This window comes from Rhizophagus irregularis, chromosome 3 (assembly GCF_026210795.1).
Source record: "Rhizophagus irregularis chromosome 3, complete sequence".
In the NCBI taxonomy this organism is placed as follows: Eukaryota; Fungi; Glomeromycota; class Glomeromycetes; order Glomerales; family Glomeraceae; genus Rhizophagus; species Rhizophagus irregularis.
Window position 1 is genome coordinate 3,284,142 of NC_089431.1, and position 16,121 is coordinate 3,300,262.

Consider the following 16,121-nt stretch of genomic DNA (forward strand, 5'->3'; position numbering starts at 1 on the left):
TTCATCTATCATTTTCTAATCATGTCAATCATGTAAAAATGAACTATACTTCTTTTTTCTATTCGATATTTACAACTTTTTTTTTTTTGCTTTTTTTTTGCGTACATTTGTTTAAAAAAATTTCAATGTTTTAAAATAAATGAAGGAAAGAATAACGTTGATTGATTGGATATAAAAATTCCAAGCTTTTTGTATCTGATTCCTCAAATTAATTAATTAAAATTCATTAAGATCATTGTGATACGAAATTTAAATTCCATTATTCCATATAATGAAGTAAACAAATAATGTATGTAATATCTTTTTTTTTAAAAAAAATAAAAAATGTGTAAAAGAACGTGACTCGATCATTTATATACAATGAGAAACACGCGAACAGCATTTTTTCCGAATTAAGTACAGAATACAGAATACAAACTTTCGATCTATTCCGATTTCCGATATCTTATAATATATATAGTAAAATATTCTTTTTTTGGATCTACGATGATTATAATAATAATAATAAATAACTCCGTTCTTTTTTTTAAAAAATAATTCAAGTTGTTTTCCCAATTAGTTAATAATCCCATTTTTCACCAAAAAGAAAAAAGAAAAAAAAATAAATTCCATGGAAATTAATTTCATAATATAATTCTGAAAAAAGACCCTTTTATGACTTCATGTAGATTTTTTTTTAAAAAAACACACGATTGAAATACAAACAATATTAGTGTTACTCACATTATATGTGTTTTCGGGATACACGCTTACATATCAAAAAAAAAATAATAACGATTTCTTAAAAGTCACACCAACAAAATTAAACCGCAGAATCGTTTCAACTAAGCTCGGAAAAAAAAAACCATTTATAAAAGATATTATATAAAAAACAAAAAATTAATTAATAGGTCAATTGACAATTCTTTATTTTTTTGGGGGAGAATTCCCTTCAAAAATATTGGGTGTGTAACATTGTTTCGCTCCTTATGTCAAATGATAATATAATCTAGAAATAATTTAATTGCATTAAAATAAAATAAAAAAAAAAATTTTCAAAGAAAAAAAATATTAACATTTCTTTGTACTTATTAAAAATTAATTAAATAACTCCGTCATCACCCCGCTATTATTATAATTATATTATACTATTTTATGAATAACGTGTAACATTTTATCATTTATCTTGAAACTGATTAAGGAACACAAAACAACCCTTTTAATTATTTTGTACCAATGAAAAATTGAATCTTTATTATTTTAAATAAGGAATTTTCTAAGATATCTGCAATTTGACGGTTAAAAAAAAACAAATAGGCCAATATAATTTATAATAATTATAAAACCTTTTCCCCTATAAATAAATATCATAATTAACTTTTTATATCAAACAGGGAATTTAAATGTTACACTTGTGAGATTTGTTTATATTATCCTAAATAATTATCCCAAGTAATTATCTATTCACGTGATATGATCGGCTCAAGTTTCGCCATTCGCTCATTACACCAATATGAAAAGGCTTATACAGTATATATAGTAATCTCATAGAAATTAATGATAAAAAAATTATATAAATACTCCAAGTTTGCCACCTTCCCATTTTCTTCAAAAAAAAAACAGTTCTTCAAAAAAGATAACTTATCTCAATTAATTTACAAAGTAATTGTTTAACCGGCTTAAACAACACAAATTTCTATCCTTACCTTTAAACCTTCATTTTTTACATCAAACAAAATGTTGAGCTCAAAAGTTATCTCATTTATCACCTTTTTCGTTGTTATAATCGCTGTTGTTCTTTCAGTTACCTCTGCCCCTGTAGCTGCTCCAGGTAATTTTTTATATTAATTAACTAAATGAGCAATTGATTTATCAAAAGTACATTCTGATTTATTTTATTTTATCTTTTTTTATTATATTAGTTGATGCAGATGAAGCAAATGGTAATCAAACTATTTTACAATCCGATTCTGTCCCCGTCGCTTCTGATGGTGGTGACATTTCACTTTACAGTGATGATGATGCAAAGAAAATCCCTGAAGACGTTGTCGACAAGGGCAACTCTGCCAAAGGAGATGGCAAAGGACAATAAGAATTTCTTACAGGAAGATAAACGCCATCCCTTATTATAATAACGACATAATTAATAATTACACATATAAATTAATTTAATAAATATTATGTGGTTCTTTTTTTTCTGAAATTTTTTAATATAAAAGGTGTAATTTTATATTATTTGTAATTTATTTTTTTTTTCACCGTCCCTTAGAAATTTAGTTTTTAATAAAGGATCTTTGTTTTAGAAGTGTAAAAAAATTATATTTTTTAAGTCCCACTATATAAATCTAACTTTTTAATTATAATTTTCTGTTCAAATAAATGATAAAATAAAAAATTTGAATAAAATAATATAAACCTTACATTTTATTTCTATTTGACCATTGTTGATGACGGGATTTATGTTGTTACACGATCATCTAAACATGTAATATTTTATTTTAAAAGTAATTTTTGTTCGTTTTTCGATAAAATTGGGTTTCGCTCCGCTTCCGCTCTGCAAAATTCTTTCAATGTTTATTCCGAGTTATTACTTTGTTATAATTACTTTGTTATAATAATTACTTTGTTCGGAAAAACTAATTGTAGTTAATAACACTTTACGTATTATTTCTTTTTATTTGTTCCAATTGGGCCAACAATGTGGCTTGGCGTTTTTGTAACACTATATACTAGCCTCATTAGTAAAATGATTATGATTATCTTAACACCTATTACAAACTATATTAGCCTCATTGGTAAAATGATTACCTTTTTACGTACTTATATTAGCCCCATTGGTAAATGATTACTTTTTACGTCATCTACTTAACACCTATTACAAACTATATTAGTCTCATTAGTAAAATGATTGCTTTTTACGTGATCGTCTTAACACTTATTACAAAAAAGTACAATCAAATTAATTTCTACTAATTTTACTAATAATAGAGTTGATTTAATTGGGATTAGATCTACATTTTTTTTATCATACAAAATTTGGGAAACACGTTTAGGATTTGATTCAAAGGTATTCGGTATTCCGGATCTTCTTAAAATGCATCAACGGATGGTCAAGTAATGGTTAATTAGATTAACAAAATTTAAATTTTAAAGTTTCGAGTATATATTATATAATCACTCACAATCACTCACATATATCTGAAACTCGGTAAAAACTTTTTTGAAACTTTTTTATGTGTAAAAAAATATTTACGTAAAATCGCGTTAATCAAATACGTCGATAATAATCATATTACATAATTTAAAAAAAAAAAATACCCATGTATTTATTTATTTTACATATTGTTACTTAAGAAATTATATTATTTTTATTACAAAAAAAAATCAAAATCATTCATAACCCTCCCTAATCACTATCGGATACTGCGGTATGATATTTTTCAACTAAAGTTAATCTTTTTTTACCACGTCGAAATTTTCTTTGATTAATAGATTTATAAGTATCAGTTCTACTAATACGAAATACTTCATATTCATCCACATTAAATCTAATATTATCATCAAAATTTGTTAAAGTAGTTGGTGAAGATGTAGTAACATTATTCGTAAGATTCCATTCATTTCCCCAAATATCATTTGAATTTGTTGAAGAAAATGATGCTCCTAAACCGAATGTAGTTGAACTCCATCTTTTTTCATCATTTGATGATGATTCCCCTGTTAAACTTTTTATAATAGTATCACAAATACCTTGTCTATAAGATTTTGAATTAGAAGAACATTGTTCATCTCTAGATAAATTTTCTACACACCATAAATCTCCATCTCCAAAACATGGTCCATAAGTAGCTGAATTCCAAATTGCTTTTTCAGGTTGTAAAATACGTGATAATTGTGATTGTGGATTTGATCCATAACCTAAAGAAAATATAAAACTATCTCTTGTTGTAATCCAACCAGATTGAGATTGCCATGAAGTTGGATTATACCCTCCAATAATATGATCCGTACCACTTATTCTCATTATAACTAAAGTTGGTCCTTTATTATCACATTTTTTATGAAATTCTTCAGCTGAAAATCCATCAATACTTCCTCTAAGTAATAAACCAAAATGATATTTTAAATTATTATTATTATTAATGTTATTATTATTATTATTATTATTATTATTATTACGTATTTGTCCACCTCCATCAATCCAATTTGCTATAATTGATATCTGTTCTTGTATTACGAGACATGATCTAATGGCATTATTTGGTAAATATGTTAATGATTCTTTTTGTACTCCTGTATAATAAAAACATTCTAAATCTTCATATAATGAATCTGGTAAACAACTTTTAAATGGTCTAACCATTTGATAAAATTCTGATGAATTAATTTCACAAAATCTAATAAAAGGTATCCATTGTCGTAATGTTTCTTCAAATTTATTAAAATCTTGACTTGTCCATTTAGTTATATCATTACTAAAATTTGGATGTTTTGATGTACACCATTTAATTATATGATTCCATATATTTATCTCTCTCATTTGAAAATTACGTTGTTCTAATACGAATTCTAATGTATCTTGATCTATAGTAATAAAATCATCCGCCATTAATAATACATCTGGTTCATTATTAAGAATATTTTGACAAAAATCTTGTAATTCTTTTGAAGCTTCTAATTTAACTGAAGTCCTATAAACAAATGCGAAACTTTGATGTAACCATAATCTGTGATGATTAAGCAAATGATCTTGCATGAGGTCATGTAATTCATTCATTAATAATTCATCAGCTGCTACCAATATCTCCAAACATCTTTCCCCTGATTTTTCTGCTAATGCCATTGTTCCAGTATAAATATACCTATATATATATATATTTAAAAAAATTTATTAAAAAAAAAATAATAATAAAATAAAAAAAAATAAAAAAAAATCCATATTATAAACCTACTCCAAAATATCACCAAATACTAATGCAGATATATTGGGTTTATTAAAAACTATTGCATCTCCTTCTTTCTTTACCCATTGACTTGATAAAGCAGTATTAAAATAAGGTGACCTAATTCTCAATATACCAGAATGTGCTCTAAAAGTTTTAATGATTGGTTCTTTACCAGCATATATAATTACATCATGATTATAAGCTTCTTTTAATAATTTATGAAAATCTCTTGAAAGAGCTCTTAACTGTTCAAGTGTCATTTTGTATAAAAAAAAATTTAATTGAGGGAAGAAAGAAGAGAAAAAAAAATAAAATAAATAAATAAATAAATAAAACCGAGCAAAATTTCGGGGATTTAAATTCATTTATATATAAAGTTAAAATATGACTGAATTTGGTAATTGTTTTTTGTATTGAAGGTGATAGTACGAGTACAAATGCAACAATTGTAACGTAAAAAGTATAATTGTAATACACACGGTTATTTACAATCTAAGTTTAATTTTATACCATAACGGAAAATGCCTTTACATATTTTGGGATGATTGAAAAACTTATGACTTACCATAAATTCTATTTCATTAGATTTATTTGGTACTCAAATAAACTTTTTGGGTAAAATTTTAAATAATTTCCGGATTCTAAAAAGAAGGAAACACAAAATCATTTTAATCATATTTAATCATTGATAAAAAAAAAAATAAACTAAAAATAGTACGATTATTAGGTAAATTTTTTTGAAACTCAGTAAAGAATTTATCCTGCTTGGTAGTCTATTATAATCTTTTTTTTTTTTTGAAAATTTTTTAAATTTTTTAAATTTTTTTTTTTTTCTTTTTTTAAAGAAATTTTTTTAGACAAAATTGACAAACAATTTAGAACTCGGCTGACGTTATAAAATTTTTGAAAAAAATATTATTATGAATAATCTATTTATTAATTGAACTACCCAAATACTCCTTAAGTACACCCAAATATTCCAAAATATTTCCATAATCAAGTTATTTTGTCGATTAATAACGTTAATACGTTTATTATAATGAAAGAATAAATTTTATTGTGGAAAAACATAAAAAAAAAATCAATAATTTGCAGGTATGACTTGAAAAACTTCATAATCCTCATCCTCAAAATAATTGCTAAAACCGATATCTTCATAAATAATACCAGGAAAAACGCTCCAATCTAATCCAGAACGAACATCCTTACTACCCCAACAAGGACCACCATTATTATAACAATAAATAGCTTTATCGTGTTTTTCTTTAATAACGCGTCCAATTTTTGCCGTATTCTTATCAGACCGATTTGATAATGTGAATATAAAACTTTCCATGGTCGATTTCCATCCTGTACCATTCCAATCCAATGGATTGTAACCTCCAATAATTCTATCCGAATTCTTTTTCTTTATGATTACAATATTTGCTCCTTTGTCATCACAATGATCATGAAATGATTCATACGTATCTCCATCCCGACTTGCTCGATAAATAAGTTTAAATTCGTAATTGGATGTATCTGAGATTTTTTCTTGTTTATCAATCCAACTGGAAAAAATTGGTGAGAGTTCATTTATATCCAATAAATTAGATTTCTTTTCCATCGAGGGAACTGGTTCATATACCGTGCCATTTCCATTTATTGTTTCTTTGGGAGGTAATTTTATTGAATCCATTAATTTCTCCAATCCGAGTTGATCTGCAGCTTCTAAAAGATTTTTTAACTCGGAAAATTGTTGTTCGTTAAAATCAAATTGTCCTGTGTACAAATATCTAAATAAAGGTATGCAAAGATATAAAATTATTAAAATTGCTATATATATATATATATATTTATTTATTATTATTATTATTATTATTATTTAATGATTATAATAATAATAATTAAGTTTTTCTTACCTCAAGATGACTGGCCAAACAGTTGAATGAATACTTGATTCTTCAAAATAATGTACGCCATCCTGTATTTTATTGGTATCCAAAGCTGTTGAAAAATATGGAGCTCTTGCCCTTAAAATAGTTGAATGAGCTTTAAATTCTTTTAAAGGGTCATCAGAACTTTTAATTATAACGTCGTATGGATCACCATTTTCTAATAAATTTTCAAAGTCTTGAATAATATCTGATAATGCCATTGAAGAAGATTCTGAATATTTTGTGTAACGTAGAAATTTTCAAGTTTTTGGGGATTAAAAGCGATTTTTATTTCATATTTATGGGTTTTTTTTTCAAATTTATTATTAGCCATATAAATTAATGATTTACTAGAAACTTTATTTTTGAAAAAATACTTACTGGTTTGGATTTAATTAAAAACTTTTTACTCGTTCAATGATATCTTTATAATCCACTTATTAGGAATATAATAAATATCATAAATATCATAAAAAGTTAAAAAAGTTTTATTTGTTTGATTTTGCATCACACGTCATGCCAAGGAATTTAATGATATGATCCCATTATTTCATTCTTTTATTCTTTATATTCCTTTTTTCGGTTTTTTTTTTTTGAAAAAAAAAAATAAAAATTTTTAATTCGTCAGCCAAGAAAACTTTTTGTATCATTGATACTAACTAAAAAATACTTATTACGCATTATCTCGGATCTATTTATTTATTTACTTTAACAATTCCAAATATGTCATTAATGTTTCTGTTACCCAGATCCCCCATTCCATTTGCGTAATGATGATCAAATTTTGCAAATTACTTTGAAGCTTCAAAAACATGCAAAAAATGGTTGCATTTAATCTTTCAAAGAATTTTTCACGTTTGATTTCTTTTTACATTTCTTTATCGATTTTTCTTGCAGTTTATTCTATCAACTATAGACATTTTCTGTTGAAAAAAATTTCAAATAACTTACGTAAATAAAGTACCCGAGTACAAAGACCCGAGTACAATTACCTTGCGATAATTTGCGATAATGAACATATTTGTAATCCTTAATTAGATATATTAGATATGATAACATATGTATTTGTATAATCTTTCTATCTATAATTACTTGTTGATTTTCTTAAGTGTACAAAAAAGATCCTTTGAAAGAACAAAGATTATGTAAATCGTGAAAGAGGGTGAAAATCTAATACATATATGTTAACAAGTGTAAAGTTATTTTATTGTGTGTTATTGTGTGTTCACTTTATTTGGAAATTTTGGAATTGAAATCATAATATTTTATTTAGGAATGGTATTACAAAAAAAAAAAGAAAAGTGGGAATCATGATTACAATAATCTCTAAAAATGATTTTCAATCTTTGTCCATACTATGTATACTTTTTTTTTTTGTGTGCCCGATTTTTTTTTTTTGTCGATCTGAATAAATTAAATAACAAACATAGTTAAGGTTTTTACACAGACACTTATCACGTGTAATTCGTGTAAAATTACTATCATTTTGATAATATTTAGTTAACGCCTAAACTTGTACTTTTTTTTTTGTTTTTATGGTTAATTAAAAGTTAACGATATTAAGTAAGCGGGAAAAGACGGATGGTTTTAATACTATCCGTTCCATGAATGGTTAATCTTATCAATTTTTAGTGAAACGATCAGGTGAATTTCATTTCATCATGGATGGGAAATGAATCTTTATTGGTGATTTAAATCTCAGATTGTATTTTATCAAAAAAAAAAAAAAAAAAACTGAAAATCGGTTTTTTACTGGTTCACTAAAATGGATCTTAGATTTAATTGGTAAAAAAATTTTGAATGGTCTTTTTTTTTTTATTATTTTCCAGTGCTAATTAATAAGTTGTCGTAAAGATATCGTAATATATCGTTAGATCGTAATAGAAAAAAATAATAATTTTTCAAGTGAACCTATATTTAAAAACCAATTATGTAATTATATATTTATTTCCTACGCTTATTCTTTTTCTAAATTGACGATACAAAATATTAGTATGTTTAACTATAACATAGAAAGAAAATATTTGATTGAATCACCTTATTCTTCTTTGCGTCAATTCTAGCTTGGATATTTTCTGTACGTTTCTGTTGTCTTTCGGCCATACTTTTGTTAACAGATTTGATACGTTCTTTCCTATAATTTATTCCAAGAAAAAATGTTTCATCAATAAACAATCCAGTGAAGAATAACAAATATGAATAGGAATAAAAATTTAATATTACCAAACTTTTTCGCTTTTCTTTTTTTTTATAATTTTCTTTTTAATGGTTTTTTTCAATAATTTAGGGTCATCTTTAACTTTTTCTCCTTCTGCCCTTTTAATTGCTTTGCTCCATGATTCTTTCTCATGTAATTCTACAGCCTTCATAAAATTTAAAGAAAATATCAACATATTAAAAAACATAATAAAATTATGTATGTATATACAAATAAAAATCATCAAGTTACTTTTTCAGGATCTTTTTTCTTTAATTCTTTCACTTTTTTGATTTTGTCTTGTAACTATAATTAAAATAAAATTAGAATGATATATTATGTATTTTTGAATTGCAAGAAGGTTCAATTTTACCTTATTTATAAGATGAATATCATCAATTTTTTTCTTTTTCTTCTTCCCTCCCGCAAAATCAAATTTAGTAAACGTAAACTGTAAATCACTATTTTCGTGCTGAAAATCTTCTTCAATATCATCATCACCTATTTTCCTTTTAATACCTCCACTCTTCTTAACATTAAGATTTTTCGTATTTTCATCCTTTTTAATATCTTCATTCTTCTTAGCATTAAGATTTTTCGTATCTTCATTCTTCTTAATACCTCCACCTTTCTTAACATCAAGATTTTTCGTATCGCCATCTTTCTTAATATCTCCACCCTTCTTATTATCAAGATTTTTCGTATTTACATCCTTTTTAATATCTCCATTCTTCTTAATACCACCCTTCTTAACATCAAGATTTTTCGCATCATCTTTTTTAATATCTCCGTTCCTCTCAATATCCTCATTCTTCTTGATATCTCCATTCTTCTTAATATTATTTTCTCCATTTTCCGCTTTATTGCTGCCATCTTTATTAATTTTTGATTGCTTTCGTCTTAATTTCTTTTCTTGTTTCTTTGCCTCATTTAAAGCTTTTCTTTTTTCATTTTTAGACGATTTAATATTATTCTGCTGCTCTGAAAGAATAATTTTGTCAAGACGTTCTGGAATCGATATTAACTTTTGTGGTTCTTTTTTATTTGATTTAGAAGGATGATCTAAAGTTTGTAAATTAAGATTAGTCAATGGATAATGTAAATAAATAATTATTATTATTACCAATTTTAGTTTCATCTTTCTTGTCGAATTTGTCATTGATATCGTTCTCAGAATCTGACTGAGATCTATTGTTGCTTCCTTTATTTTCACTTTCATCATCATCTTCCTCTTCGTCATCATCGTCGTCTTCTTTCGCTTGTTCTTTATCACTGTCATCTTCATTATCAACTTTGACATCATCATCATTATCTTTATTTATTTCTATCTTGTCTTCAACTATTTTATCATCGTCATTATTATCTTCGATGTTATCATCTTCATCGCCCTCTTCTTCATTCTGCCTTTTTCCTTTTTGTTTTTCTTGTCTAATCTTATTCAATTTTTCTTTTTGAATGTCTTGTACAGTTTTTAAATTATTAGGATCAAGCTTAAAGTCAAAAAATAAAAATAAAAAATAAAAAAATTTAAATTAAATAATTTATCATATAAAATTCAATTAAAAGCGGGATATTCTACCTTTTGTCTTTTTGCTTGTTTTTTCTGTTCTCTGATGACTTGTTTGGAAAGTTTTTTTCTTTTATTAGGTTGAAATTTATTATCTTCCTCCGTTGCTTCTGGCTTATGAAACAAATTAAAAAAATCAAAATCAAAATCAATTAACTATTATATAACGTTATAAAAATAAAGTACAAATTACTTTTATAATACTTTACATCATTCTTGAAATAATGTTTTGGAGGAATTAAACTTATCACCGAATCAATGAATTCACTATGTTCTTTTAACCTATCCTATATGTTATATATTTATAGTAATTCAATAAATTAAAATGTATTTCTTGTAAAAAGAAAAATTTTCAACGTTTTTTTTTTTGTTAAATTTTACGTTTTAAAATAAATTTAAATATATTACTTCTATTCCATCAAGTGTCCATGAAAATGGTATCATTTTTTCTCTGATTATGTGGAAGTGTGTGGGCAACTTTAATATATATATGTTGCGCCTCAGATCGATTCGCCTCAGATTAAAATCGTCATGTGAGGTGCATCAAATTTTATTTTCACGCTTTATTTTTATTTTTACTTTATATTTTCTTTTTAGGAACATTATTAACTGTTCCTTTTTTTTCTTACAGGAACTGCTATTTGGAACGGTTATTTTGGATTTTTAAGGTAGGTGACGCTTATATATATATATATATATTGTTTTTCTTTATAGGAATGCTATTAACCATTCCTTCTTCCTTTTTCTTTGCAGGAACCTCTCAGAACGCCATTTGGAGGTTGGAATAGCATGTGAGGATTTCTTTCGCCTTCCTTTATGTTTTTTCTTTCTAGAGATGCTAATAACCATTCCTCCTCCTTTTTTTTCTTTACAGAAACCTCACTGAACGCCATTTGGAAGTTGGAATAGCAGGTGAGGGTTTTCTTTTGTCTTTTCATTTTGTTTTTTCTTTTAGGAACGCTATTAACCATTTCTTTTACTTTTTTTCCATATAGTAACTGGTTGGAATAGCTAATTTGCAGGTGTTTTAATTTAAAAGTTGGAAAATTCAAAAAGTTTATTGTAAAAAATTAGTTTTTTATTAAATTTGAGAAATTTTGTAATAAAAATTATGTATCTTCTACTATTAAATTAAACCAATGAATTAATTTGACCATCATTATGAATTTACTTTTTTAAATCTAATTCTTTTATTAATCATAATACAATATTATTTTTTCTATTTCAAATATCAATCTTTTTTGTTTTCTACAACATAAACTCTTATTACTATATATCCATTTGATCTATATCCATTTGACTATACATATAAAACAAAGATTTTTTATTGTGACAATAAAAAATTGTCATATATAATATTATATAATTCTCAGACTAATTCTTGACACTGCAATGAGTATTCTGATCAATTCCTATAAAGAAAGGAAGAGAAGGAATGGTTAGTAACATTTCTAAAAATGAAAAATATATAAAAAAATTTTAAACTTACTTTAGAAAATGGCTGTTCTATGGGGTTTCTGTAAAGAAAAAAAGAAAAATGAACGGTTAGTAGCGTTCTTAGAAAGAAAAAACATAAAGGAAGGCAAAAGAAGACCCTCACATGCTATTTAAAGAAAAAAGAAGAATGGTTAATAGCATTCCTATAAAGAAAAACAATATATATATATATATATAAAACATCCACCCACCTTAAAAAATCCAAAATAACCATTCCAAATAATAATGTCCTAAAAAGAAAATAAAGAAAAAATAAAAAATAAAGAAAACTGGTAACTATCTTTATATCTTAAAGAAAAGGCGTGAAAATAAATTGCCCTCAAATCGAATCTGAGGCATCTCAGGTGATTGATGTTTCACTTCACGCACCTCACATGACGATTTTAATCTGAGGTGTGTGAACTTCGATTTGAGGCAAGAATCGACAACATATATATGTCATTGTGTAACTGATTTTTCACATCTTCCGCAGTTGTTCCAAGTCAAAAATTGATACATGACGATATATTTTTGTACAATTCACTGATTTGTGAATTTTATTATTATTAGTAGAATTGAGATAAATATATCTATTTAAGAGATAATTTAATAATATCAGATATAACTAGAATAATAAAATAATGTTATTCTGGCTTCAAACAAATGTGAAAAGACGGAGCCATCAAAATATCCACATTCCCTGAAGATCTATAGTATATAAACGTTTCCCTTTTTTATCATGGACTAAATCAATTACATGGTATAACTACTCAGAGTTTATCTGTTTTCTTATAATTACAAAAACAATTATGTGAAGGATGTAAATATAAAGTAGTGTTCAATCAAAAGAGTTACTCTCTATAGCTTGAATATACCAGAAGTTCCACAAGTACAATTTCAAGTTCATCTTGGGACAAAGAAGTTAATAGAGATAATATAAAAAGGTGAGTATTTTTCAATCCACCCGAAGTACTCTCAATTCTTTTATATAACTTTAGTTTTCTAAAGATAATAGAAGTAATACAATATGCTACAGAATGCTACAGACGATCTTTGTGATATTTTATCTGAGCCTTCTGTTGGAATACAACAATAGAGGATTGTGTCAAAATGATCAAGTTGATACAATTAAAAAGTTGATCAAAAGCAACACAGATCAAGTTGTGTGCAATAGAATTGAAAAAGTAGCACAAGCTTAACTTTTGATAAAATAACTGTGATGAGCCTTTATAAAATAAGCTGAAATAGAAGAACTCACAAAGGGAAGCAGTTGAATGTAGCTTGTATCCAAATTGCAGGAATGGATTTGAAAAATATATTAAAATCATTAATAGATGATTTTTTTTTTTGTATTAAATGTAAATAAAAAGTTAATTTCTTAATCATAATAAAAGATTTATAAAACAACTATTATGTATGTACTGTAGATAGTAATCAAAATTCACAATGATAAATTTTTCCAAAGTAAAACATATGAAAATAAAGTTAAAATCAAGATAGTTAAGTTCATGCTATTCTTTTAGTTTTTCAAAATTCTCTTGATTATAAACTTTAGAAAATGCTTTAATTAAAAGATTTTTTTATTTTATTATTATACTCAAAGGAAGCAGTATTAATCAAAAGATAATCTTTATCTTCAAACCTATTCTTAATAGTATTATCTCTTTTCACAATAAACTTTTGACTACAATTATTATGTTTGATATTGATATAATCTTCATTTTTAGAAGTATCACCTTGATTATTTTTTTTTAAAAAAGTATATTAAGGTAAAATAAAACATGTTTTAGATGATTTATAATATAAATATAATTATATGATCCAATAAAAATTTATGAAATAGAAGTAGTATCATTTTATTTTATCATATTAACTGTACCTGCAAAGTTCACAATACTATTAGATTTAAATTGATATAAATCATTGCAAATTGAATAAAAGAAATAAAGTTAATGCAATCATTTTAAAGTAGCAGTTATAAATTTACCTTAAATAACATCTGTTAAATATGTTTATACAAATGTTTTGCAAAAAATCAAATACAGTAATACCTTTCTAAGTATACCATTTCCTTTGAAATAACAGTAAAAAAATAGTAGAATGTACATTTAGAAAAGGTGTCAGTATATTTATAAAAAGTAAAATATTAAGAGCTTTATAAGTTGAAACCAGACCTATCATATACTTAAAAAGAATTTATATAGTGTATGTACTTATAGAAGATGTATTTAGAAAGGTGTTACTATAATGATATTATAATTATTAAAGTATTAGAGATAATTACACTTTTTTATATTTTTATTTGAATTTAAGAATATCACTTTATTGTTCTTTACAATCTTTCTATAGATATATATAAGTTGTACATTCTTGATAAAAAACTTAATATAAAAACAGATTAAAAAATTTAAAGCTAAAAATTTTTTTTAAATAATAATTAGAAAAATTACCTTAAACTGATATATTTATAAAAAATACAATATTTAAACTTTTTTTTAAATATAAAGTACTTTTTTTCTTTTTTTTTTTTTCTGCAATGCATTTGATAGTTTATTAAATAGTAAAATGATTTCAGATATTACATATAGTAAATAAAAAACCTAATCTAACCATCTAATATAATTAACTATCAAACCACTCGTCATGCTACATTGAGCATCCCACGTATGCACTGTCGGGTGAAGTTTTTGCTTAAAGGGTATAGTTCGTGTGAAACGGCCATTCTTGCATAAATGCCTCTTCTTATAAAACAACGTGCAAATAAAAAAAAGATTATGTTGATAAAGAATAAAACCCTGATATATAAATTCCATTCAGATCGATTCTTTCACAAAGTGTCCTCAAAGCGTTAAAAGAAAAAGAAGCTTTTTCTATCCAAGGATTATAGATCGGAACGCATTACAAGACCAGGACTGCACGAGTTTGTAGATAAAGTGAAATGTTCCCCATTTTTGAAATCAACTAGTGTAAGGTCTCATTTACCGTTTGAATGTTGCAAGGTGTAAAGAGAGACAGATTCTAACATTGGATGTTTGTTGTTATAACTTAATTTCTTGAACACTGTAAGCCAGTGTTGGGTTTTGGACTTGTCCAATTGGTTTTTTTAATTGGACAATTTTGGATTGTTCAAAACCAGTTTTGGACATAGTTTTGGACATAGTTTTGGACAGTTTAAAACTGCTCAAGAGTCCTAATATTCATCAACTGAAACTAAAAATAAAATAAAAATATAATGTTAAAATGTTAAAAAAGTAAATATTTAATATTAATTAAATGATAAAAATTAATATAAAATCAAATAATATTAAAAATTAATATTTAAAGATTTTTGAAGTAATTTAATAATTGAACTAGAATTAAAATTAACCAAAATTAGTCATAATTTTAGCCAAAATTAAATTTTTTGTCATGTGATCTGTCCAAAACATCCAATTGTTCAATTGCCCAACACTACTGTAAGCTGCCACCCATCATTAACCTCATCTAACCAGTCAAAGTAAACTCTATCCAAATTTTTAAGAAAACATAAAAAGATAGCACTATAATTAAATCTAAAAAAAATAACTAAACATATATAAAAAATGAAAAAAGATAAAAAAAATATATGAAATGTAGAGGAAACTATTTCTACCGATCACATGGACCATTTTTTAATGAAATTTCAGCAATAATATTTTTGAAAGACTTATTATAAAAAACGGCTTCTATTGCTAACAACTTTACTTTATAAGAACTTGAAGATTTCCTTAAGCTACTTGACGAAAAGATGTTCACTTTCTTACTAGAATAAATGTTGCAAGTTTTTAAGATGACTAGCGCAACTGGCATTTATCAAACTGCCACAGACTTCGAACCTGCTATATATAAACGTTTGGAAGGATTACAAACTACATATGCTGACGAGTTCTACGAACTGGGTGTACCTAAAGAAAACTTCAACACTTTCCTTTTCTTTACTATTAATTTCAAAGATGCGTATACATGCCTTCTCTATGATAGGGATCGGAAAAGATTCGATTAAAATCGAAACTATCGAAAAT

The 16,121-nt window shown here is 25.4% G+C and overlaps 4 protein-coding genes across 4 annotated transcripts; 1 reads left to right on the forward strand and 3 right to left on the reverse strand.

The window, feature by feature from the left end:
* Positions 1-1,527: 1,527 nt before the first annotated feature.
* On the forward strand, positions 1,528-2,411 carry OCT59_020818 (uncharacterized protein). The gene is made up of 2 exons (XM_025325651.2): positions 1,528-1,810; positions 1,902-2,411. Exons 1-2 carry the CDS (start codon positions 1,717-1,719, stop codon positions 2,069-2,071), a joined length of 264 nt encoding a protein of 87 aa, XP_025180131.1. The 5' UTR covers positions 1,528-1,716; the 3' UTR covers positions 2,072-2,411.
* Positions 2,412-3,385: 974 nt separating this feature from the next.
* OCT59_020819 (uncharacterized protein) lies at positions 3,386-4,822 on the reverse strand (the record flags this gene model as incomplete). Its single annotated transcript, XM_066149416.1, has 1 exon — positions 3,386-4,822. The coding sequence occupies one exon, from the start codon at positions 4,820-4,822 to the stop codon at positions 3,386-3,388; it is 1,437 nt and encodes a 478-aa protein (XP_065990323.1).
* A 938-nt stretch (positions 4,823-5,760) lies between these two features.
* On the reverse strand, positions 5,761-7,379 carry OCT59_020820 (uncharacterized protein). Its single transcript, XM_025325652.2, has 3 exons — positions 7,223-7,379; positions 6,827-7,073; positions 5,761-6,700 (listed from the first exon to the last, which is right to left on the reverse strand). The coding sequence occupies exons 2-3, from the start codon at positions 7,060-7,062 to the stop codon at positions 6,007-6,009; spliced, it is 930 nt and encodes a 309-aa protein (XP_025180133.1). The 5' UTR covers positions 7,063-7,073; positions 7,223-7,379; the 3' UTR covers positions 5,761-6,006.
* Positions 7,380-8,785: 1,406 nt separating this feature from the next.
* On the reverse strand, positions 8,786-11,062 carry OCT59_020821 (uncharacterized protein; the record flags this gene model as incomplete). Its single annotated transcript, XM_066149417.1, has 9 exons — positions 11,014-11,062; positions 10,815-10,892; positions 10,618-10,719; positions 10,162-10,528; positions 9,412-10,100; positions 9,291-9,344; positions 9,065-9,204; positions 8,879-8,975; positions 8,786-8,809 (listed from the first exon to the last, which is right to left on the reverse strand). The coding sequence occupies exons 1-9, from the start codon at positions 11,047-11,049 to the stop codon at positions 8,786-8,788; spliced, it is 1,587 nt and encodes a 528-aa protein (XP_065990324.1). The 5' UTR covers positions 11,050-11,062.
* Between the last annotated feature and the right edge of the window lie 5,059 nt (positions 11,063-16,121).